Source organism: Colletotrichum destructivum, chromosome 7, assembly GCF_034447905.1.
Source record: "Colletotrichum destructivum chromosome 7, complete sequence".
Lineage (NCBI taxonomy): Eukaryota > Fungi > Ascomycota > Sordariomycetes > Glomerellales > Glomerellaceae > Colletotrichum > Colletotrichum destructivum.
Window position 1 is genome coordinate 1,581,849 of NC_085902.1, and position 23,381 is coordinate 1,605,229.

The 23,381-nt window shown below is 56.7% G+C and overlaps 5 protein-coding genes across 5 annotated transcripts; 2 read left to right on the forward strand and 3 right to left on the reverse strand.

The window, feature by feature from the left end:
- Nucleotides 1-399: 399 nt before the first annotated feature.
- On the forward strand, nt 400-1,895 carry CDEST_11054 (Putative MoaB/Mog domain-containing protein; the record flags this gene model as incomplete). Its single annotated transcript, XM_062927210.1, has 8 exons — nt 400-591; nt 672-680; nt 761-805; nt 861-955; nt 1,010-1,027; nt 1,093-1,385; nt 1,468-1,684; nt 1,778-1,895. 8 exons carry the CDS (start codon nt 400-402, stop codon nt 1,893-1,895), a joined length of 987 nt encoding a protein of 328 aa, XP_062783261.1.
- A 7,264-nt stretch (nt 1,896-9,159) lies between these two features.
- Nucleotides 9,160-11,305, forward strand: CDEST_11055 (Putative small GTP-binding protein). Its single transcript, XM_062927211.1, has 4 exons — nt 9,160-9,577; nt 9,691-9,805; nt 9,892-10,167; nt 10,293-11,305. Exons 1-4 carry the CDS (start codon nt 9,566-9,568, stop codon nt 10,532-10,534), a joined length of 645 nt encoding a protein of 214 aa, XP_062783262.1. The 5' UTR covers nt 9,160-9,565; the 3' UTR covers nt 10,535-11,305.
- A 906-nt stretch (nt 11,306-12,211) lies between these two features.
- On the reverse strand, nt 12,212-15,550 carry CDEST_11056 (Putative zn(2)Cys(6) fungal-type DNA-binding domain-containing protein; the record flags this gene model as incomplete). Its single annotated transcript, XM_062927212.1, has 1 exon — nt 12,212-15,550. The coding sequence occupies one exon, from the start codon at nt 15,548-15,550 to the stop codon at nt 12,212-12,214; it is 3,339 nt and encodes a 1,112-aa protein (XP_062783263.1).
- A 973-nt stretch (nt 15,551-16,523) lies between these two features.
- Nucleotides 16,524-17,939, reverse strand: CDEST_11057 (uncharacterized protein). Its single transcript, XM_062927213.1, has 3 exons — nt 17,257-17,939; nt 17,093-17,178; nt 16,524-16,996 (listed from the first exon to the last, which is right to left on the reverse strand). Exons 1-3 carry the CDS (start codon nt 17,537-17,539, stop codon nt 16,649-16,651), a joined length of 717 nt encoding a protein of 238 aa, XP_062783264.1. The 5' UTR covers nt 17,540-17,939; the 3' UTR covers nt 16,524-16,648.
- A 55-nt stretch (nt 17,940-17,994) lies between these two features.
- CDEST_11058 (uncharacterized protein) lies at nt 17,995-22,469 on the reverse strand (the record flags this gene model as incomplete). The annotated part of the gene is made up of 3 exons (XM_062927214.1): nt 17,995-21,623; nt 21,821-21,931; nt 21,985-22,469. 3 exons carry the CDS (start codon nt 22,467-22,469, stop codon nt 18,515-18,517), a joined length of 3,705 nt encoding a protein of 1,234 aa, XP_062783265.1. The 3' UTR covers nt 17,995-18,514.
- Nucleotides 22,470-23,381: the final 912 nt, after the last annotated feature.

Genomic DNA, 23,381 nt, shown 5'->3' on the forward strand with positions numbered 1-23,381 from the left:
CCGTCGCCAAGCCGGAGTCGGAGCCAGCAGACGCGCTGTGACAGCGCTCCGAGCTTCACCTCCGCACCTCCTAGACTCCTCTCCTCTCCCCCCTCTCCCCTTGCCGTATCCGCTCCGTCCCGTGACTTGATTCGTGCGAACTCCCTCTGGTCTGCAATAGGTAGACCTTGCAGTCCTATCCCGCCGAAACCTTCCGTGTCGTGATCTGCTTTCCGCCGATTGTTTTGACGGTTTCGATTGTCCCTCCAGCGTATGACATCATCGATTCCTGTGTGAGCAAAAGTCGAGCAGCCGAGGTACACGACGCCCCCTCTAAAGACTCGTACAGCATAGAGAGCGAGACACACAGCCGATACACACGTACACATACGCAGATACACGCACACCGCGAAAGGCTTCATGTTCGCCCGCCTCACCCAGCTGTCCCGCCACATCCCCTCGGCCCAGACACTCACCCAAGCCGTCAAGCCCGCTTTTCCTCTCTCCGGCCTCGCCCGCGCCAGAATCATGGTCTCGGCCGACGAGCGCAACACCCGCACCATCCACACGGCGGCATGTCTGATTATCGGGGATGAGGTGCTCGGTGGGAAGGTGAGTTCTTGCACCGTGGCGTTCCGTCCAATTGTGTGGCTGAGTGAAGCACGAGGACTAACCGCGTGGCGTGTTCGCAGACCGTTGATGTGAGTGAAGCCATATGTCTGCCTTTGGCAGTGTACATGATAGGTGCCGTGGGCGTGCATGTGTTGACCGATTACCTCAGACCAACTCGGCGTACATGGCCAAGTGGTGCTTCTCCTTGGGTATTGTAAGTTCTCCAATGGCCTGCCGAAGCCTGCGAAGGTGTGCTGAGTTGCGGTCAGAACTTGAAGAGAGTCGAGGTCATCGAGGACGATGAGAGCGAGATCGTCGAGGCCGTCAGGCGCATGAGCGACCGCTACGACTTTGTCGTTACCAGGTTTGTCGTTCCAGCCCCGGTGCGTCGTGGCCGGAGCTAACAGCAATGCTGCAGCGGAGGAATCGGACCAACGTAAGGCCTTGGACCAGAACCGCCCCTTACCCAAGGGTAATAGACCATGGCTCATATGTCGACAGGCACGACGACATCACCTACCAGTCAATAGCCAAGGCCTTTGACCTGCCCCTCGTCCTCAACCAAGACGCCTTCGAGCGCATGAAGAGGCTCTCGAAGCCGCACCCGAACCAGCCGCACTTCGACTGGGACGTCGACTCCCCGGCTCTGCAGGCGAAGCTGCGGATGGTCATCCTCCCCACCGACGAGAAGCGAGACCCCAGCAAGCAGTTCCTCTTCCCCCACGAGGATCTCTGGGTCCCCGTCAACGTCGTCAACGGCAACATCCACATCTTGCCCGGCGTCCCGCGCCTCTGTGAGCCCCTCTCTCTCCCTTTGCTTGCGCCACCCCCTCCCCCACTTCTCACTGGGGCAGTTGACTGACACCCTCGGGATAGTCGAGAAGCTCCTGGACGGCCTGAAGCCGAGCATCGTGCCCAGGCTCACCGACCCGGAGGGCAAGGGCCTCTGCCGTGTGCTCATCTCCACGCCGCTCCCGGAGAGTGCCGTCGCCGGATACCTGACCCAACTCGCGGCCAAGGTGGAGCCCAAGGGCGTCAAGGTCGGCAGCTACCCTCTGTGGGAACAAAACGGCACGGTCACGCTGGTTGGACGGTAAGTGGCGACGACCAACACCATCCCTCCCCCCTTTCGAATCTGACTTGGTGGGTTCTCGAACAATGACCGCTGCTGACTCTCTGGCTGTAGGGACCAGGCCTTCATCGAGAGCATCGTGGACGAGGTCGTGGAAGGTGTTCAGGGCAAGCGCGTATATGCCGAGGGCGAGGATGATACCACAGCCAAAGCGGGAAAGGGCATCGAGTAATTGATATTCCAGCAGCAGAGTCAAACTCAAACCAGATAGCAAACCCGCACAATTCTGACGAATGTGGCGCCGCTGTACCCATCACAATTCCTCGCCTGCGGGGTGTTCCTGGGTGTAATCCTCTCATCTCGAATCTGGGGCGATGTAACGTGCTCCTTGCCGATCTAGAAAGAGCGGCATCGAGTCACCATCATCATCTTCTTCTTCTATTCGGAAGAGTCGAGTCTTTCGATAGCTCGAACAGGTCATCCGCCCGTTGTCTCGTGCACTCAATGTCGACCCTGCGTCGCCCGGGTCAACCCTGAAAGGGGACAGGCGGCGGAACCGGGAAGACGCGCAAAGGCCACAGATGGGCCCTCACCACGACCAATTTCAGCCCACGTGGTGGAGGTATACGGATAGACGGAGGTGGAATCGAACGCCGATCTCTTGCTGATGGTGCGGGAAAAGGGACAACTCTCGCACAGACCGAAATGGCGTCGCAGGCCGTTGATCCCTTAATTCAACTCGGAGTGCAGTGCTGCATCGCGAGTTGCCTCCATCCAACATCGAGAGGATCGTCGCGAAACCCCTGTCAAAGGCGATGGCACCACAGGCCACCCACGAGCCCACGAGCTCAGTACCCTGGACGCGTCGACGCCCTCGGCCGCCACCACGCGCCGGCTGCAGATTGCGTTGCTACAAGCCAGGGCCCCAGGGGGGGGGATAGAAATGATCTTCTAGGGCTTCTAGAAAGACGAGGGTCCATTGCAGTACGGATAGTTAGTTGTACGAGAATGGCTTGGGTGAGCGAGATATGCCATTGCCAGCCGTCAGGCTACCTACCCGTTGGAGACTGGCTTCGTTTCGCCGGGAGATGAGTGTGGATTAGAGCTCGGTGTTATCGTGGACGCCAGGGCGCGATACTCCTCAATGTTTGGCTGTATTTGGGTCGCGTGACGGCACGATGGGGCTACTGCTCGCGGATCCTTATCGACGAGACGAAACCACTGTAAGCAAAGTACTTCGTAGGGAGCCAGAACCGTCTACACTGGCCAGGCCATGTCCGATGTGCTGCAACGAGTCAGCCAAATAAGACGACGTTCGGAAAGGTCAGTTCATGCCCCATAAAAGCATGTCCCCGACTGATACAACCCAGTCAGTAGTCATCGCATTGTCGACATTGAACCTGCCGGGAGCTTCTTCTTCTCCTCCCCCCAGCCATGCCGCACTGTGCCACCGGGCAAAAGCTTGGAGATGCCTCCTCAGCGCCTCTCGGGTTCGGTCACGTCCACTGAGTCGACGTGGTCCGGCCGAGGTCAATCACGGTTCAGTGCCAGACTGTTGCTGTCGATCAATGCGATTGGGGTCTGGAGCGGGCGAAAGGACGCACGTGGAACCGCCGTCGCTATCGCCACCAGTTGGTCTTGTCAGGGCTCAGAACGGCAATCCTGGAAAATCCATTCGGTGTCCTGAATGCGTTGACTGTTCTGACTGTTCTGGCGGTCCAGTCGTACGTACTTCACGCCGCAGGCCCGGTAGTAACGGCTTCTAGAAGCACGAACCCCGCCAAGGTATAGCTCCTCGCGGGGGGCCATGCCCTGTTAGCCATTCACGTACATGACATATCATTGACTAGCGATTGCGGTTGTGACTGTGGCACTGTGGTTATGGACGAAAGCATAAAGGAAGTCAAGTGGGAAGTGAAGCGGATGTCATTCGGTGGGCGAGTTCCAGAGATCCTTTGTCCTTCCAAGTTCTCCAGGACCCTTGGCAATAAGTTGGCCCTGGACAATCATCAATTTGACTTACATCATTTCCATGTCGTGCAGCAACCCCCAAGAACCAGTAGCAGACAAGGCGAAGAGAGGCATGGCCTGAGAATGCCCCTGTCACCTGGACACCTCCACACCAAAGTGTAGTATCCATATTGGAAGTTGCGGAGGTAACGAAGGGAAGCGACCTGAGCGCAATACAATGAGGGATCGACACGATTGATAGTGATTTGTTTCGGGAAGATGATCCGCGCTGTCTTACCGGCCGGGCCATGCCAGCTCGCTCGCTGAGGAGGAATTGCAATCGGTGCCAGCGCTTTAGCCTACGGGCTCCGCAGCGAACGAATCAAAGCTCCTTCTACGACGGCCGCTAACGACCAAGAAGAGCCTCTCTGACTCGAATGTGCTGTATGGACTGCAGATAGATGGTTTCCATTCCTCTGTGCACAGCATGAGGAGAACTAGCGGAAGATCTGACGGTTGACGAAGCTTTGCTAGCGGGGTGTCTGACTAGAGTAGCAGTTCCGTCAAGGCGTCAATGGATGGCTGATGTAAAGCCGGCAAAGGTTCAGATGTCAGGACTACTTAGACCAGGTTGGCCGATATCATGTGTGAGAGGAATAGAGAGAGGTCTGGGGGGGAAGCTTCGTTTCGGTCTGGAATTTTGAGTTTGTGGTGCGGCGAAACCATTGACCAGATGGAAGTTTCCATGCCATTTGGGAGCTTCAGTATCGTCCGGGCAGACGCACGCTCGACCCGTTCTATCATTATGACAGAAGGTCCCCGGCAACTTTGAGGCCCCGGGGTGCAGTAGCCCCCCTAGCCGCGTCGTTGAAACGGGAAAGTTGAGGGGCTCAAAGCAGTGTTGGCTGCAGTTGACCCCCAGTCAGCTAGAGAGCGACCGAATGCATGGGTCGTGACTGCTGAAGCGCCCCTCTTCCACGCGCGTCTTGGTGGAGTTGCTCGCCGTACTGTGTGCCGATGTGCGCTATACTCAACTGCTGCCTAGTGCTATGCTGCAGTTTGCTCGTTTTTGCGTCGATTGGCTCCGTCGAGCACTGCCTATCAAGATGTCTTCCCATCCGTCGTGCTCGGAAGGGAAAGAAAAAGAATAAGAAAAAGGGTCCCCGTATTGGAAACTTGAAAAGAATCGATGTAGTCCTTTTTTGATGAAACCACCAGTCCGTGTCAATGGGCTTCCGTTCTTGTTTGGAGATGCGGCTGTGGATCGCACCATAGTCGCAGAATGACTGACATCCTCGGATCGTGTTGGCTGCATGCGGTGTCCGATGATGTGCGTGTGCTACAGCACAACGGGGCAGCCATGCATATCCATGGCTGGCTAGAAGAGAGCCTGGATGGCCGCATCCGGATCCTGGCACTCGTGACTTATGGTAGCCATGCACTTGACGTGACGGCTGATAGTCGCCTTGATGTAACATGGTGCTCGACCCTCGACATATCCGCCGGCAGTAATCTGTACTCTGTACCGTATCTCAGTCCGCATCCATCTTCTGCACGGGAGGGAATTTCAGACGACGTTGTGTGTCCACAAGCGGGAGGACGGATATGACATTGTGCGTTCCAATGCCTCCGCCCTTGCATATTGGCTGCTGTTACACGCTGACAACGCGCAGACTCATTGTCTCCTAGCGAATGCCGTGTGCGATGGATGAACAGGGAGCGAGTGGCATGAAGTGTTGCAATTGTTGCTATCAAGGTTCTGGGCGCAAATCGAGGAAGTCAATGTGTGTGGATTGAGTGAGTGAGCGAGTGAGTGAGTGAGTGGGAGAGAGTGTGTGGCTGGCATCAGCGCCACCAGTTGGCACAAGGATCGGTTGAGGTTGAGCATAGATGGTCCACGTGGATGTGAGAATACAGAAAAGGGCATCTCAAGCCAGTATGACCTATAAGAAGCACCGCCGCGGTGAACAGATAGATTGATTTGTACCACGAATGGCGTATCTGTAGCAGATGGAGGCGATCCAACATCTCTGGGACCGTGTGCTAGGTGCCATGTACAGGGGCCAAGGAGGCGCCAAATGTTGCCGTCGGTTCCTTGAAGTTGACATGATACTATTGCCAGTGGTCCGATAGCGACGCGCGTGGGTGACGTTTGTCCTGGATGGATCGTGACGGACTTGTCTCGCAAGTTGCAACGAATTGGACGGTACAGGTAGTCATCGACAGGAATGTGGTTGGGGCGGAGCTCAGCACCAGTACACAACCAACTGCCCACTGTCGGTTGTTTGACTCTAGGTACGATGCAAGAACAGAACAAGAGATGGGTTTCAAAGGCAGAGCCACAGGAAACAACCAGCGGGAACTTGAGATGTATGAGTGCAAAGTACGGGATGCCGTGGAGGATGGCTCGTCCTTCGATTTGGAGCTTGAGATGCAGAATTCATCGTCAGCACGGTGCGAAACGATACGACACGGTGCCGCTAGTGGTGTAAATCGGGAGCAGAAGGAGCGCGCAAGCGCCGATATGGTCAAAGCTCCCCACGGCGGAGATCCATATTCCAAACCCTTTAGTTGCATATGGCCATGTCCCTCGGGCCGGGTCACGAACCCAACTGAGGTACCTTCCGTAGGTATTCGTGCAGCAACTATGTGTATGTACGGGTCTCCCGGTGCCGCCTTGTCAAGGACCGGTAATTGAGGTGGGTGCCTTGTCAATCGTTTCTTGGATCCTAGTCTCCGGATAAAGAAGACGATTACGGTTGCTTTTTGCTTTTCTGTACGTTTTGTTTTACAAGCTACGACATGTCTCTGGAAACCGACGACGGACAACGACCACAAGTAGAGCGGACGCGACATGCGGTTCGACAATTCCTGCAGATCCGCGTTGCTCGCAACATCAACAATCGACCAAGGCAATACCGCCAACACGTCGGCTTCAACTATCCTGGTTTCCTCTGCACCATGCCCATCGCGTCCGATGTTGTTGGTGGCGCTTCTGGGCATGGCCATCAGCAACCAACCTGACCTGTTGACACGGAGCAAGCTGGCAAGCAGCTTGTGGGAAACCCAGGAGGCTAGAGCGGACGTCGGATGAGCTAGAGCTGGAGCTAGCAGGTTAGCAATAGGCAAACCAAACCGGCTCATCTCACTCGCTGTCCCATGTAATGAAGGTAATCAGCAGTGTGGAGCTGTTGAACCAGGAAAATGCGATACGTCTTTTCCCACTCTCCACGTTGGATGTTGGCACGTCGTCCTCCCATGTCGTTTTCCCGTCCAGATGAGATGACGGATGAAATAGGGGCGGGCCCAGATGTTGTGATTATAGACGTAAGATTAAACGACGGCCAAGCGGTGAAGCGGTGAAGAGCAGTACTCGGTATCTTTGGAGAAAAGCAAGCCGAAAATTCATGACGAAACCCGTCTCGTTACCGTGCTGGAGCTCTCACCCTTCACGGCCCCGACTGACGTCGAGTACGGCGGACAAAACAAAACGTTTCGAGACTCGGCCGTCAGTGTACAGAGTACAGTAAGGGAAAGCGAGCTGGATGAATACATTCCCTATAATGGCTAATCGCACTGTCGCGCGTACAAGCCAGGAGCCCATTTCTTGAAAATCTTCCATCAGAATAATTGTTGGAATTGCCGCTTACTTGCAATCCATCCCCCCGGTTCGTCCAGATCAGTACGTACCTGCTTCAAGAGGTGGGTGGCCTTAGCATTGAGGTGGAACCCTCCATTTCGCTCCCACTGGCACGAACCGCCACGCCCCTCCCCTCTCAATCTCATTCTCACCCTTCTCCCCTTTCCCTTTTCCTTTTCCTTTTGTCCACACACACACCACTTTAATCGATCGCGCCCCCCCCCCCCCCTTGCACTCCATCAACGAGAGCTGCCCCCCCTCGGCTGCTTTGCTGCTGGTGGGCACCTGCAGGCATATGCACCGGGCCTCTTTTTATGGTTCCAGGTCCCCCTGCTGCAGCCGACGCTACTGCATCAGAAGGTCGCGGCGACAAACTCCAACATTGCAAACCCTTTTTATTTTTATTTTTTAATCGTCCTCCTCATCCCGACCGAATCCCACCCTTTATTCTAGCACTCAGTATCCGCATCATGCCAATCACTGGGGGGTTCTCCATTGTTCTGGTTGATCGCGTTATTGCAATGTCCTGACGCACTCTATCACGACCCTATTCGGGCGTAGCAATCAATGGTCGTCAATTGGGAATCGGGGCCCAATCCCTATGTTTACCCCCCTGCTTTTACGCAAAATCAGCTTGCCGCCCTACGACGTAATTCACTATTGACGTGCCGTCGCCGCGAGTAGTGCTTCTGCCATCCATATGCTCTCTCGTTCGCTCATCTACCAAAGTCCGCCGACAATGATGTGCGCAGTGCCGCATGTCGCGTCGTCCCTCAACATGAGTGGTGAGGTTCGCACATGCGCCTGGGCATCCTGCGACTTTGGCTGTCAAATCAGGACGACGGCGCTAAACGTCGAGTCTTTGCTGACCAACCGCTGTGGCCCGTCCTGGCGAAGAGGACTGCGACCAAGCTTGGTTCACAAGAGGCCAATGTTTCTAGGCAAGGCAGAGTACAGAGTACCTTCATTGTGGGTTGTAGGTTAGGCGGGGGCCGAGAGCGAAAGGGCGTCTCTTCTTGGCGCGGCATAAGCCGCACGCATTGGGTCTCGAATGGGGCTAAGAGCCTGAGGAGGAGAGGTGCGGAGCGAGAGAGCCTCTAATGGATAACTACAATACAGCACACCCACGCAATGGGGGAAAAGGTCTGGTCAGACTCGGGCGGACATGGCCGTACCTCGACTACTGACACAGTCCGTAGTTACGACAGAAAGGAAGTAGAGCAGCGGCGAGACGAGGCCGTAGCATCAGACGTTGGTTATCTCTGCCTCTGTTGCATTCTCTCTATGTGTGCTTGTAGCATCGGATCTGTTTAAGAACATAAGTATGTACTACTTATGGATAAGGTACCATCGGAGAAGGAGGATACAGACCCCCTTCGGAGATCTCAGTACGACTACCTAGGTAGTGGAGGTAGGTAGCAACAGGGGCAATAGGAAGGAAGACGAGAGCGAAAAGAAAAGAAAAAGCATGGCCAGGGAAAGAGCAGAGGGTCAGTCAGGTCCAGGTCGGGAAAAGAAGGAGGGGCCAGGGAGGCGAATTCTAAGGCAGGAAAGAAAAGGTAAACCCCCGGAGCGTGTGGGAGTACTGCGATTTCTGTCGTGCAGCAGCTGTCATAGCAGGTACCCCGGGACGCTACGCTGGTACCTTTCACCCCCCCCCCCCCCCCTTCGTATCCCGACTTCAGGCAGGTACCTCCCTCAGCCAGGCTCAGGAGGAATAAGGGAAGGAGCAGGGGAAGGGGGGGGGGAGACTAAGAGAGGCGGGCAAGAGGAGGTGCGGTCCAGCGCGCCAGTGCTGCTGTGCTTGCCGTGCTTGCTGCTGGTCACTTTCAGTGGTCCGTTCTCCTTTCACTGGACCGACCCGTTTCCCTCCATCTCCACATTTTGGCCAAAAAGCCCCCCTTAGCAACGAAACACCACCCCATTCTCTCATTCTCCTTCTCGAAAGACCGTCTCTGCTGTCAGTCCCGGATTTCTGCCATCGACCTCGTCGTTTCACCTTTAAACTTCGCAATCCGGCCTGTGCCGTCCCAGATTCCCACCCGTCCGTTTCGCTCGCTGGAAGCCCGTCCCTTTTTTCCCGCCACGCTCACGCTCACGCCGACGCTCACGCCTACGTCCTGTCGCCATTCACACGCTGAGCCTTGCCGAATCCGTCGACACGCCAAATCGCCCGGCTGCTTCGCTTGCTGCTGAACCGTCTCCCGGATTCCCCTACGTCTTCCTACAACAGCTGCCTCGAGCCATCAAGATCGCCCACGAGCAAGACCATCGCGAATTCTTCCATCTCCCAATCGCTACATCACAACACAATGGCGTCCAAGGTTCGTCGTCGCCACCTCCCGTTTCCCTTCATTTCTTTTGCCGCCTCGTCGCTCCGTCGCTTCATCGCTCCATCGCCCCATCGATCCGTTGCTAACCTGTTGCCATCTCGTAGTTTCTGAGGGAGTACAAGTTGGTCGTCGTCGGCGGCGGTGGTGTCGGTAAATCCTGCTTGACCATCCAATTGATTCAGAGCCACTTTGTCGACGAATATGACCCTACGATCGAAGGTGCGTCGTCCCGAACTCCTTACTCCACCGTTGGATGGGACGGCTTCGAATCAATCGCATGCTAATGTCGCTCTCACCCATTTCAGATTCCTACCGCAAGCAGTGCGTCATCGACGAGGAGGTCGCTCTACTCGATGTCCTCGACACGGCCGGTCAGGAGGAGTACTCCGCCATGAGGGAGCAGTACATGAGGACGGGAGAGGGATTCCTGCTGGTTTACTCCATCACTTCGCGACAGAGCTTCGAGGAGATCACCACATTCCAACAGCAGATCCTGAGAGTAAAGGACAAGGACTACTTCCCCATGGTCGTCGTCGGCAACAAGTGCGATCTGGAGAGCGAGAGAGAAGTCACACGACAAGGTATGATTCTGATCCCTGCTGTGCCGCGACGCCGCATGAGGCGGCTCCTTTCGAGGCCCAGGCCCGGTTTGGATTCATTGATGGAATGAAAAGTAGCTGACATCATTCACTCGTGCGCGCTATAGAGGGAGAGGCCCTTGCCAAGTCATTCGGCTGCAAGTTCATCGAGACGTCGGCCAAGTCCCGCATCAACGTCGACAAGGCTTTCTACGATATTGTCCGAGAGATCCGTCGGTACAACCGCGAGATGCAGGGCTACTCTACCGGCAGTGGCGGCGCCTCGGGCATCAACGGCCCCCCGAAGCCCATGGACGTCGAGAACGGCGAGCAAGAGGCAGGCTGCTGCTCCAAGTGCGTACTAATGTGAGCGGTCCTTTTTGGGGAAAGGGAGAGCAGCAGGAGCAGGAGAAGGGGTGGGGGCGACGCTAGCAGCTGCAGAGCTGTGGAATGAATACCCTGGGCCTCGACTGGGCCTGGTGTGGGATGATGGCAGATGCCAAACGCAACCTTTCTCTCCGTCTGGCTTCTTGAGCGGTCCAAGCTGACCCATCATATGTCGATTGGAGAAGAGGTGTCGACATGGAGGGCCAATGATGAAAAACTTGATTGATTTGCATCGGATGGGGAGTCGGGTTCTGACTTGTTGCACACTTTTGGGAACTTGTTCTTTTCAGGGCAACTTCATGGACACGAACATGAACACAGTCACAACCACAGCATACATGACTGGTATGTGTGGCACTGGGACAAAAAGAGTACCGTTCATGTCACAGGGCTATCTGAGGGACCCTCAGTTGGGTGAGGATGCCATGAGAAGAAATGGCTGGAGACATGTTGGTCTGCCATGCCAGCCCAGAGAGAGAGGCAGAGAGAGAGAGTGTGTGTGTGTGTGTGTGTGTTTGTGTGTGTTGGCTGCAGGCCCTGGGAAGGGTGGGCTTGAGATTCTTTACTACACAACTTGGGAGGGTTATTTGAGACCAAACATCGGCTTGTCTCTGTCTCTTCTTTATATCAGTACTCCTTTTTTTTCTCCGCCTTTTCATACTGTAATTTCTTCTTTCTTCCGAGACACCGTAAGGTTTTTCCGAGGTCAGAGTCAGTCGTCAAGTCATACAGATTCCCTTTATGTTAATCCAACTAGCAATGTGCATGCCTTTCTTTTTCCATTTTTTGCATGTGACTTCAACCGTTGAGCCAGGGTCGGGCGAGATCCCTTACTTGTGACTTGAGTTACAGGCCAAGACTGCAAGGACGTTTTGTGCCGAGACGACTTGATGTGTTAGTTGTCATGTGTGGCTAGCATTGGCTAGCACCAGCCTGATAGTGCTTGAAAGTGTATGTTGATACAAAGAAATGAATAATTTGCATATAGATGTACACAGGAAAGGTCTTGACTGTTTAATAAACATGCCTACTGCCAAACAAGTATCGATTGTGCAAGACTTTGATTTAGTTGAAAACCGGCTAGTTATTTCTACTGGACCAGCTTGAGCCTCTAATGTTCAGTCACGGATGGCATTGCCACATCATTATGACCACCTGGTCCTCGACAGGCGAGGTGATAGATGCTGTCACCATTTAACCTGAGAATGTCACCCTGACACATGTAAGAAACTTGCAGATAGAGAGACCTCTGGATCTCTCAACAAGTCCCTCTTCCCGCCAAGAGACGAGCCCCTCCTCTCCTCTGTGGCCTGGTTTGGCCTGGTTTAGCCTGTTACCTCATGCAGCCAGCCTCCCACTCGGCCTCAACGGCGTCATGTCGCTCAGCCCAGAAACATCCATCTAACAAACCAGTGAACCACTCACACAGATTGCCAAGAGAAAAACGCCAGAATTTCTCTTTTTCTTTTTCCTTCCCTTTTTTTCCTTCTTTTCTTTCTTTTTATTTCCCTTTTCGTCCTTTCTTTTTCTTACTCGCGCGAAACCAGCTGCAATGTGCTGTACAAAGGACCAACCCCCCACCCACCCTGCCACAAAACCCCCCTCCTCGTTTCGCCGCTGCCATGTCATATAACCGCCCGGTTCCGTCCGACCTCTATCGCTACTCTAACACCTCCTCGACGACAACGCCGGGCATCGGGTCCCAGTTCTGCTCCCAGAGCGTCACGGGCTCGACGCCGCCGAACCATTCGTGCACGCCCGGATGCAGGCCCCGCTCGAAGCTCTCGCAGACGACGCCCTGGCAGTTGAGGCACAAGTAGACGAGCGCGTCGGCGAAGCCGTCAGTCGTGAGCCGGCTCGGCCGCTCCTTGCAGAAGAGGCACGCGTCGGGCCCGAAGTTGGTCACGGCCCACTCGGCCACGAACATGGTCTGCACCATCATCGCCGCCGCGAGCCGGTACCGGTGGAACTGACACAGCCGCCGGCTGAGCAGCTTGGCCGCGCAGAGGCACCCCGTCACCGGCTTCGCCGCACCGGCCCCAGCCCCGCTCCACGACCCGCCGAACTCAGCCCCGGCCTCCTCCGTCACGGCGCACACGGAGCACGCGTAGGCCCGCATGTTGAGGAACTCCCCGCGCGTCAGCGGCGAGGGCCCTTCAAAGAGTTTCTTCTTGCCCTTCATGTCGCACCCGTCGCAAACCGCGTACGGCTGCGGGCGGACCATATGCTGGAGGTTCTCGCAGTGCGCGCCGTTGCGGACCACCGCGCCGCACTGCGGCTGGCTCTCCTCGCAGCGTGTCTCTTGGTACTCGGCGGCAAAGTCGGCGTCAAAGTTGGCGGGCTCGTCGGGGATGTCGCAGAGAACGTTGTACCCCGGCCTCTTCCACTTGAACAGGAGCTCCCTCAGGTTCTTCTCGTACGCGGGGGGGTCCCACTGCGTCTGGTACGGCGGACGCCGCTGCGCCTGCGGGTGGTCTTCGAGCTCGAGGAGCACCCGCTGGGGCGCCTGGACGGGCCTGACGTTGGCTGGGACGTCCATGATTTCGGGGATCGAAAACTGGCGGAGCTCGACGGAGATGAAGCGCATGTCCCTGACGTAGAGGTGCATCGCCTGCCTGATGTCGGCGGCGACGCGGTTCTGCTCCTGGACGTCTGTCTCGTCCACGTCCATGGAGAGAGCCGGGTCCACAACGACCTCGGACCCCTGGGCCATGCGGTAAAAGTCGCTGTCGGATGTTGTGTCTTGACCACTGCTGATGCTGATGCTGCCGCTGCCGCTGCCGCTGCCACCGCCGCCGCCACCCATGATCCGCCCCAATTCGTCCCGGTTCTGAGGCGGTCCCCCGAACGGAGGGAAGTTTTCGTTACCCGGGGGCTGCTGACGACCTCCGCGCTGGGCGTTGAAGTTGCCCACCCACGTCTCGTAGCCCTGGCCTGTCTGGAGCGCCTCTTGGGCGGCGTTATTGTCGCCGTAGTACGTCTGATTGGCAGGGTTGTTGGACAACGCTGACGCCGATACCGTGCTCCCGCTATTAGAGGCATTCGGCGGCGAAAGGTTGTTGAAGAAGGCGTTGTACCTGCCGCCCACGCCGGCGGCCACGTTAGGAGCCTCCCCCGGCCTCGACGGAGTCTGCGCGGCGGCGTAGGCCGCCGTGCTGAAGGCGGCGCTCGCCTCGGCGCGCTTCGGCTTATTGGGCCCGATGAGCTGGTCCTCCGGTACGTGCCACCGGCCGCTGTTGACGCCGTCGGGCCCGTAGCCGAGCGACATGTAGTAGTCGGGCGTGTCGGCGCCGACGGTGCGGCCGCGCTTGCACGTCCCGCTGCTCCAGAGGTCGCACGCCCTGCCCTTGTCGTGGCAGCTGTCGCAGGGCCGCTTGCGGTCGCACCTGTCGCCGTTCTCAAGGCACGGCTGGCACCCGAGGAAGGTAGTGGCCCGGTCGCTCGAGACGCGCGAGTAGCCGATCATCCTGCGGTCCATGTGCGGCAGCGTGCGCGTCAGCCCGTCGGCCGGCCGGATCTGGCACGTCAGGCCCCAGATGGAACACTTGGCGCACGCGAAGCCGGCGTCGTCGTTATTGTAGCCGCGGCAGTGGACGTCGTTGGCGGCGCAGTTGGTGCACTTGTGCCGGCCGGTCCGGGGCCCGGACTTGTTGAGCGTCGTGACCTTGTCGCCGGAGCCCGAGTAGGTATACGGCGCGTCGTACTGCACGCCGGTCCAGGAGTCGACGCAGGCGAGGCCGTTGGCGTCGCAGCGGCCGCACTTGTACTCGCCCAGGCGCACGTCGAGGATCCACGAGCACGGCTTCCAGCGGCGCTCGCCGATCTGCGAGTAGCACTCGCGGCACATGTGGCGCCACCACGGCCGGCGGTCCGCCGCAATGACGCCGTCCCGGGGCTCCGGGCGGTCCCACATGAGGGCGGCCGCCGGCGGGGGCTGACGCACGAGAGCCAGCACCCGCTCCTCGTTGTAGATCTCGCAGAGCACGCCGTCGATCTTGCAGGGCGTGCAGCCGATCTTGACGCGGTCGTCAATGTCGCACAGCGTCGGCCGGTTGGACCCACGCTTCTCCCGGCACCGCACGCAGCAGCTGGCCTCGAGGTCGAAGTGCGAGTACGTCGGCCGCGAGTTGGCGAAGCGCTTCTGCCAGTACTCGCCGCCGCGCACCGTGCACACGTGGTCCGGGTTCGCGAGGTTGCGGTACTTGGTGCACTGCGAGCACTCGATCTCGTTGGCGTGGTCTGCGTCGCAGGGTTTGTCCTGGTGCCCGCCCTCGCGGCACCAGTCGCAGAGGCCGTCTCCGGGGACCCCGAGCTGCGGCCGGCGGCGGTAGAGGGGCGGGTTTGGGTTGTCGCGCAGGGGTGCCGGCAGGAGCCGCCGGGGTCTCTTCTGCCGCCGGCCGGTGTCATTGGCGTCCTCGTCGTCCGACGAGCGTCGGTGCTTCGGCGGCGTCGCCCTCAGGGGCACCATGTTGTACGAGCAGGTGATGCCCGCGACGACGCAGTGGTTGCACGGCTCGTGGCCCGAGCAGAAGGCCCTGGTCTTGCGGCAGTTGTCGCATTTCCTGGGGCTGGGGTCCGGCGCCGGCTGCGTCCGGGTCCTGGGCGCCGGCGCTGTGTAAGCGTTCCCCTGCGGGAGCACCGAGTTCGCGGGCGTGAAGTGCTCCGTAGTCGGGAACTGCTGCGCCGGCTGCGACTGATCCGGGAGAAGGGGGTTTGTGTTGGGCACGGCCGAGAGGCCGGCCTGTTGTCCTTGGGGGCTCATTTGTGCTTGGTTCTGCTGCGTGATGTTCCCGGTGAGCGGCCACGTCCCATGCTCCGGCTGTTCGCCATAGAACCCATAGTACTGTGTTTGCGTCTGTTGCGTCTGTTGCTGCTGCTGTGGCTGCGGCTGTTGGAGTTGTGCCGGCTGTTGCTGGCTCGATGATGAGCCAGTGTTCGTGTTTGCTTGAGGCCGGTCAAACGTAGGGAGGGCGATCGTCGACGGCACCCGGTTAGACATGGTCTTCGCTCTATCTGCTGCCCAAGGGGTCGTCTAGCTGTGGCTGATTCAGTTATTTTCTCGCGACCTTGTGCTGGCTTCAATCATGAGTGTCGTGGGCGGTACTGCTTATAGTCCCCTAAACACCTCGCCCGCTGTCAAAGGTAAGAAGTAGATGCCTATGTCTTTTGTATTTGGTGTAATCTGCCAGCGTGACTTTCTTGGGGGGCGCGTTTACATCTGCTGAAGCCTTTCTGCCATCGAAGATGAGGGTGGAGTGTTCGTCTTCCCATTTAATATCCTGTAGTCTGCTCTTCCAAGGGCAGTTTGCTTCTGCCGATTGTTTCCAAGTTATCATTATTCACACAAAGGGGGAAGAGGGCATTCGCGAGTCCTCCCTTGTTCGGCGACGCTCCTTGCTGTCCTCGCGAGCACGGATCTCATACCGCCAGGAAAGCTTTGTACTAATTCGGGGACGGCACTCACTTTTCTCTTCTTTATCTGTCAATGGAAGTGATTGTCCTGCATGCCATTCAGGAAACGTTTGACGTATCCGGGCGGTTCTGACTGACGACTTACACGGCGGATCCCATGGAGCTTTGGGAGGGTTCCAGAGTACCTTGTCATTCAGAGCATCCTGCTGCCCATAGTGCTCTATTACTCTTCAAAGGGGAGATGTCATGTCTTGTGGTCAAGGCTATACGGAAGACCGGACACATTAGAGCCGCCAACCTCACCTTTTGTTCCGGAGATGATATCTTAGCTGTTACTCATGCCACGATTCAAATGAAGACCCCCCCCCCCCCCGACCTATTCCGAGTTTTCTTTTGGAGTGGCTGGCCTCCGTCACCCTTCCGAGACTTCACTTTTTTGCAGACCGGTAGTCATCGTCTGGTGGTTGCTATTATATCGTGTCAGGCTGCCGGTTGACAAATGGATCCCAAAAGCTTGTTCTACTAAGTATGTGCCGGAGATGCGGACAAATACCCGCCCGTAGATGACTCTTTATTTGCTGGCCCTGTATAAGATACCGAAACAACGGCCGGCGGTGAACGCTCGATTGGCGTCTTGCAATCGGGCTCTACGCACACCAGAGACTCCATCTCACATCTCTCACTTTTACCCCATCACCTGCGCCGCATACGCCAAGTCGCCGACCCACGTCCAGTCCACAAACTCATTTCCCTCGGCGTCGGCGGTGAAGTTGCCGTACTGCTCCCCTCCCTCGTCGCATCTGACATACAAGCCCTTCAACCCCGGGAGCGCGTCCCGGACGATCTCCCCAGCGCGCCGCGTGGCCGCCATGTCCTCCGCCTGCACTTCCAGCCAGGGACTCAGACCGTCTTCGTCGAAATAGGCGTTGCCGCACCAAAGATGCCCGCCGTCGAAGCCGAGGTCCAGCTCGGCGGACCGCGGCAGATGGAGTCGTCTGAGGTTCGGGAACGCGGCCAAGAGCCCTGTGAGTTCCTTTGGTATCGAGAAGTCAGTCTCTACGACCCCCGAGGCAGAAGATTTGTGAAGAATCATGGGGGGTGGGGGCCGGTGTGACTCGAGTGTACTCACTCGCAACTGTTGTTCTTCTCCAGATGAACGGAACAGGTTGGACCCAACCCCGAGCTCTTCCATGTCACGTCTCTCCTCGATGATGGCTAAAACCCAACTATTAGCTCACGCGCTTCATCAAACACTTCTCTGTCAGTGTGTCTCGCGCGCGGCGGGGGGCTCACCGGTGCAGTTGGCGCCGGGGCGACCGCAGCCGCTGTCGCAGATCTCCATGCTGTGGAACGGGTCGGCCGCAGGGGCGTCCGTCTCGGGATAATGGGCGGGCGTGGCGCAGAGCCACGGGTACTCCATGTCGAGGCCGAATTGCGGCATGCCCGGGGACGACGCGTCGCCGAGCCAGGAGGAGACCAGGGGAGTCCGGAAGGACGGGCGCTGCCATGCCATTGCGACGCCGTGGAGGAGCAGCGCCGAGACGAGGATGAGGGAGGACATGGTCGGTATCTTCATGTTAGAGGTGGAGGGTTTTCCGGGAGGATATCGCACTTGTTTCTCGTGCGTGATGTGTACATAAAGTGAGAGCGGCAGAAGATGATGAGACCGCTCGACTAAGTAGGTAGGTGACGAAGCCCTATTTGAGCATTCTGATGGCGCTTCATTATATGGCAATCATGGCATCTGGGATACGTACGTGGCAGCACGAATCCATCGAGACGAATCTTGGCCGGGAACGCCCTTGGCGGAGGTCAGGCAGGCGGGGGAATCGCTCATACGGAGGAGTCATGGCGGATGATGGACTAGCTAGCGTTGCTGTGCCGTAAACTTGGATATGGACAACGTACAACCTTACGGCGATCAGGACAGGTGGAATTTTTGGCCCATGAACCACCTCCAAGGGGCCATGACTCACTGTCTGAGGAAGTGGATGGAATCAAAGAACCAGACATTACTGAATTTCAAAGGTGATCCCTTCTTGGTATTAAGAGGCCACATCGCCTCATCGCCTCATCCAGTGCCCCGACCGATTAATCTTCCTCGCCAAGAACAGGCTTCTCGCCTTTTGCAGATTCCAAGTCACAAAAATCACCTCCTCCTTCCAAAGCTTTTACCGAGCTTCGGCTCCCAAACATCTTTCTCATGGTTATCGTGGCCGGGTCGTAAAGGAGCGTAAAGGGTATCATGACCAAGTCACCTCTCCGTATGGATGAAATATGGGAAATAAAAAGTAATCCTTCCGAAATGCGCCCGCCACACGATGCAAATTATTCATTATCTTTAAGGAGTGTCGTGAAATCCGTCTCTGAAATCAATATCTGTCGTTCATCTCGTGCTCTCATTCTGAAAACGCTAGAGTTGAGTTGTCTCTCGGTGAGACGATTGTGAATGAGTGTCGTGAATAAAACCTTCATGAACTTTTACCGCCCAAATGTGTATAACCCAACATGAAATAATTGTGATATGTATCGAAGAAAGAGTGGATAGAAACTAGATGAACAGAAGAGCTAAAAGCGGCGCGATGACGACGAATAGGGTTGAAGATGCGGATTTCGCCGCCGCACCCGTCGGGACGACGACAGGGCCGGTGGTGCCAGTGCCCGGAGATGATACGGTCGATGAGGGGGCTTGCGTTCCGGAGGCTGATCCACCAATTCCGCCCGTTGCGGTGGAAACTGAGCTAGCGCCGCTTGTTGCGGTGCCTGACGATGCCGTCGAAGGATTCCCCGTCGAAGATGTCAAATCGCCTGTAGAGACGCTCGTAGAGGAGCTTCCGGCGGGATCAGAGGCACCTCCGGCCGACGTTCCTACCACGGCCGACGTCGAAATAGTTGCGGTCACGATTGTGGAGCCAGACGTGGCAGCAACCGTCGACGACGCCTCAGAGGTGTCTGCTGAGTTGACAGCCGAGGACGATGAAGAGACGACGGTGCCTGTGCTCTGGGAAACGATTGGAGTTGGCGTTGGACTCTGCGATGTTGATGCTTCGGCGGGCGTTGTGGTGGTGGTGTCCGGAATGGGCACCGCCGAAGTCTCTGTAGAACCGGTGTCTTGGCTCGCTGTGGTCAAGATGGCCGAGCTCACCTGACTCTGGGGCGGCAGCACAGTCGCAGAAGTCGGGCTCTGGGGCGCCTCGCCCTCACAGAACGAGATGAACTGCTGGAACTTGGGCTCGAGGTAGACCCGCAAAGTCTCCTTTTCGTCCTCGACGTTCTCTCTGACGCACTGCCTGCACGACGCCAAGTCCGTCTGGAAGGCTGATGTGGGACTACAGATGCTAGTGACCTTGCCGGTGGATTGTACCTCGATGTAGCAATTGTTGCAGGTGTCGAAGCAGATGGCCGGAACGATCGTTTCGTCACGTTTGTTAAGAAGCGAGCGGCGCTCGTAGACCCTGCCTTCCTTGTGATGCTTGGCAGTATGCTTGCCGTCCTCATATGAAGAAGACACAGGGGCCGGCGCTACTGTCACTGTGGATTGTGCCGGGGGCGGGAAGTGCGTCAGGTCGGTGGCGGAGGCCCAGTTGCCAGTCGTGATGGTGGTCTTCTTGTGGCCCTTCTTGCCCTTCACTTTGGTGACGATAACATCGTAGTCAAAGATATCGTAGGGAAGACCAAATGCGTTGGGGTTTAGGTTGAAGTATCCATCGTTAGGGGGATAGTAATGCGTCTCGTTTTCTTTCCAGGTGGCCAGGGTGTACGACGGCGCAGGAATACAGTCTCTTGGGTTACAGACGTAATCATCTGCTGGCGAGTCGGCCCACAAGCTGCAGCCGGCCGGCTTGGGAGGGTTGCAGACGTATCCAGGCTGGCAGCCCCAGGTGAGGTTTGACCTGGGGTTGAATTCGACAATAGGGTTGACGCCAGGAGTGTTGGTAGGGGCAGGGCAAACCGTCCGGTCAGTTTGGGTAACGGTCGAAGGAGGGAGGGTCAGAGTGATGGGTGGGAGGGTCAAGGTTGAAGTGACAACGGACGTTGGGCCAGGGATGACGCTCGTGATAGTGGTCCCGTCCTCAGTGATAGTCACGGTAGAAGCAGGGGCTGTTTCAGTGACAGTCGTCACCACCGTCGAACCAGGTAGAGTGGTTGTGGAGGGGGGCAATGTAACGACATCTGTTGTCAGAAGAGTCAAAGTAGTCCCTGGCAGTTGGATGGTTGTGACCTGTCCCGCGATTGTCGATACGATTGTCGACCCTGCAAGAGTGATCGTTTCAGGAGGCGGCCGGATTGTTGCTGTTGCGGTAGTGGCAACCAGGATCGTAGTGAGCTGGCCAGAAATGGTAGTCGGCACCTGAATTGTCTCCTCAATCGTCGTAGTTATCAGCACAGTCGTGATCTGGCCGGGAAGCGTGGTTGGTACAACGATGGTCGTCGCCTGGCCCGAGATCGTGGTTGGAACCAGAACGGTACTGAGCTCTCCAGAAAGCGTGGTTGGAACCAGGATCGTTTCTTCGATGGTAGTAGTGACCACTACCGTCGTGAGCTCGCCAGCAATTGTTGTCGGTACCCGGACAGTAGTAACCACCCCGGGGATTGTTGTCGGAACCAGAATCGTAGTGAGCTCGCCCTCGATGGTGGTGGGGACCAGAATGGTTGTGAGCTCTCCGGGGATCGTAGTTGGAACCACGACAGTCGAGAGAGCTGTCGCGGTCCTCGTACGCGTGACGTAGGATACGACCGGGACTTCAGAAACGATTGTCCGAACGCTCGTGATGTAGGATGTCTCCCGAACCGTTCTCTCATCCGTCACTGTCACTGGGTAGCTTGTTGACAGAGTGATGGTGTCGTAGAAGGTTGTCGACACGAAGATGGTGGTGGGCGACGTGTATTTCTCCGTCAGTGTAGCCGTCCTGGTGGCAGTAGCCGTCCGCGTCTGGACCTCTGTGAATGAAGCAGTCACTGTCGCCGAAGTGGTGTAGGTTTTGTAGCTGAAGTACGTCGAGACTGACCAGGCCGTTGTTGTTGTGGTGTGGTCGACTGTGATGGTGTACGGGATGCTCGTTGTGTAGGCAAAAGTCGAGATGATCGTCGTCGGAGACACAAACACCGAGGTCACTGTGGCCGTCCTGGTCACTGGCTTTGTGATGGTCGCAAAGTCAGTAATCTTCTTTGTGATGATGGCTGTGTCAGTGAACCGTTGTGTGTCTGTAAACTTCTGCGTCTGGGTGAACTTTTGCGTCACGGTGTCCGTAAAGTAAAATTTCTTCGTCCGAGTTTCGACAGTCGTGTAGGTCTTGGTCACATATATGGTGGAGCTGGAAACAACGGTAGTTGGCACGACGGTGGTCAAAACGTGCGTCGTCACAAACGTCGAGATAGAGGTGTGAATCTTGGTGGCAGTAACCTCTTGAGTTTCCGTGAACTTTTGCGTCTCGGTGTGCTTCTTGGTCTCGGTGTACTTCTGCGTCTCGATCTCCTTCTGGGTCTTGGTGTAGCCTTGAGTCACAGTCAGAGGTACTGTGAAGCTTTCGGTGAGGGTCTTCCAGATCGTCGTTGTGCGAGTCTCGCAGACTTCGGGGTGGGTGCGCTTCTTCCTGCCATAGCCGCCATTGGTTGTTGGCGCCGCGTATGTCGGAACGGGTTCGACAACGGGCTTGCACCTGGTAGCCTGTCAGTTCAAGTCATCTTCCCTCTGAAGCGACACGAAATTGACATGAGAATTTGAGCGCGAGATTTCGTCCCTGTCTCTTCTCCTCTGTCCCCTAGTGTTGTCCTCGTGTAGAAGTGACAGGCAGCGTAAGAGTAGAGCGGTATTGAAAATCAACGTGTTAGGCGTCAAGCGACCATTTACACTTACAGAGCAACCGTGGTTGTAACCGGGTATGACTTGATGACAGTTCGGGTCTCAAAATCCGTGGTCGTGTATCCTTCCGTTGTAAAGACCGTTTCCTTGGAAACGACCGTGATGCTGCTTTGGATGAGTTTTGGCTCTTGGCTGATCAGATAAAACGCTCAACTTACGTGGATACAACAGGTTCCTTCTCAGTAACCGTCTTGGTCACAACATTTGTCTGAACATCTGTATGGACATCTGTCTGTTTGGCAGTGACAGTGACAGTCTCCGTTTTCTTCTCCACGACCGTTTCAGTCTTCTTCTCGGTGACTGTAACCGTCTTACCCCACGGGCATTTGGAACCCCAATGGATGCAGTCATCAGTGTTGGTGTCGTAGGTTGGTGACTTCTTCTCTGCGTCGGTGGGCGTGGGCTCCGTTTGCGCTACAATAGAGGAGGCAGGCTCAGCGGTAGGTTTAGACGCTGGCACCGGCGAAGAGTCCACCTCGGGTTTGAGCGAGGGGGCAGGTGAAGATGCCGGCTCAGGAGCGACCGAGTATTCAACAGAGGTCTCAGGAGAGGACTCGTTCTGCCTGGCATAGACTACGCGACCATCCTGCGCCGTGACACTGAGGGCCAAAGCCCCCAAGGCCAGAAAGGATGTGAAGCGCATGGAGGCGAGCTGGATCAAGCGAAGGAATTTGGAACCAACTGCCCAGTTTCAATGCAGCATACAAAGCTTGCCGCGTTGCAACGATGGTACTAACGAGTGTAGGAGGGCGGCTGGTTGAAGCTGAACACGCACAAAAGAGCGCCGGCCAGAGGGTGGGTGCAGGACAGACTCAAAGAAGACAAGAATGGTACCTGGGGGCTCATATGTATGCACAATAGGTTGCAGCAAGCAGGAAAAGAGGCTGAGAGCCAGGTCGACAAGACAGCCTCACCTGAACCCAGGATGAAGAGGAGGAGGAGGAGGAGGAGGAGGAGGAGGAGGAGGAAGAGGGCTACCTCCAGCAGGTAGGATGAGGTTCCCCGCAAGGTTTAGCCAGAGAGGTCAGTCCGTACCCCGTAAGCTACCTCGCGCTCTGTCCTTTTGCGGGACCTCCGTCTGAGGTGGTGTTAACAAAGATGGATGGGTGAGTGATCTAGAGGCTCGGCATCTCAGGAGCACAGCACAGTGTAAGAGGAGGAGGGCATTGGCTAAACAAATAAACGAGGGATGAAAAGAGGCAGGGAAACGAGATGCCAGAGGAACCCAGCACGATGGGGAGCTAAGCTCTAGGCCCACGTTTCCCTCGTATACTGATGTGCCACACGATGACGGGGCATGCCCTCAGACGGTAGTTGGGGGCAAATAGAGATGTGCATTTCTGCCAGAGAGAGGTTCAACCGAAGGCCATTGGCAAATGCAAGATCGCAATGAAAGCAACATGAGGCACAAGAAGAGAGAGAAGGCCGATGGAGGGGTGGACGCATCGGAAGAGGGGCGTGATGCCCCACCGAGATCCTGGTCGAAGCTGCAGAGATGACGGCAGGGATATAGACCGCAGTTGGCAGCAGGCCCTTGCTTCGAATGGCAGGCGAG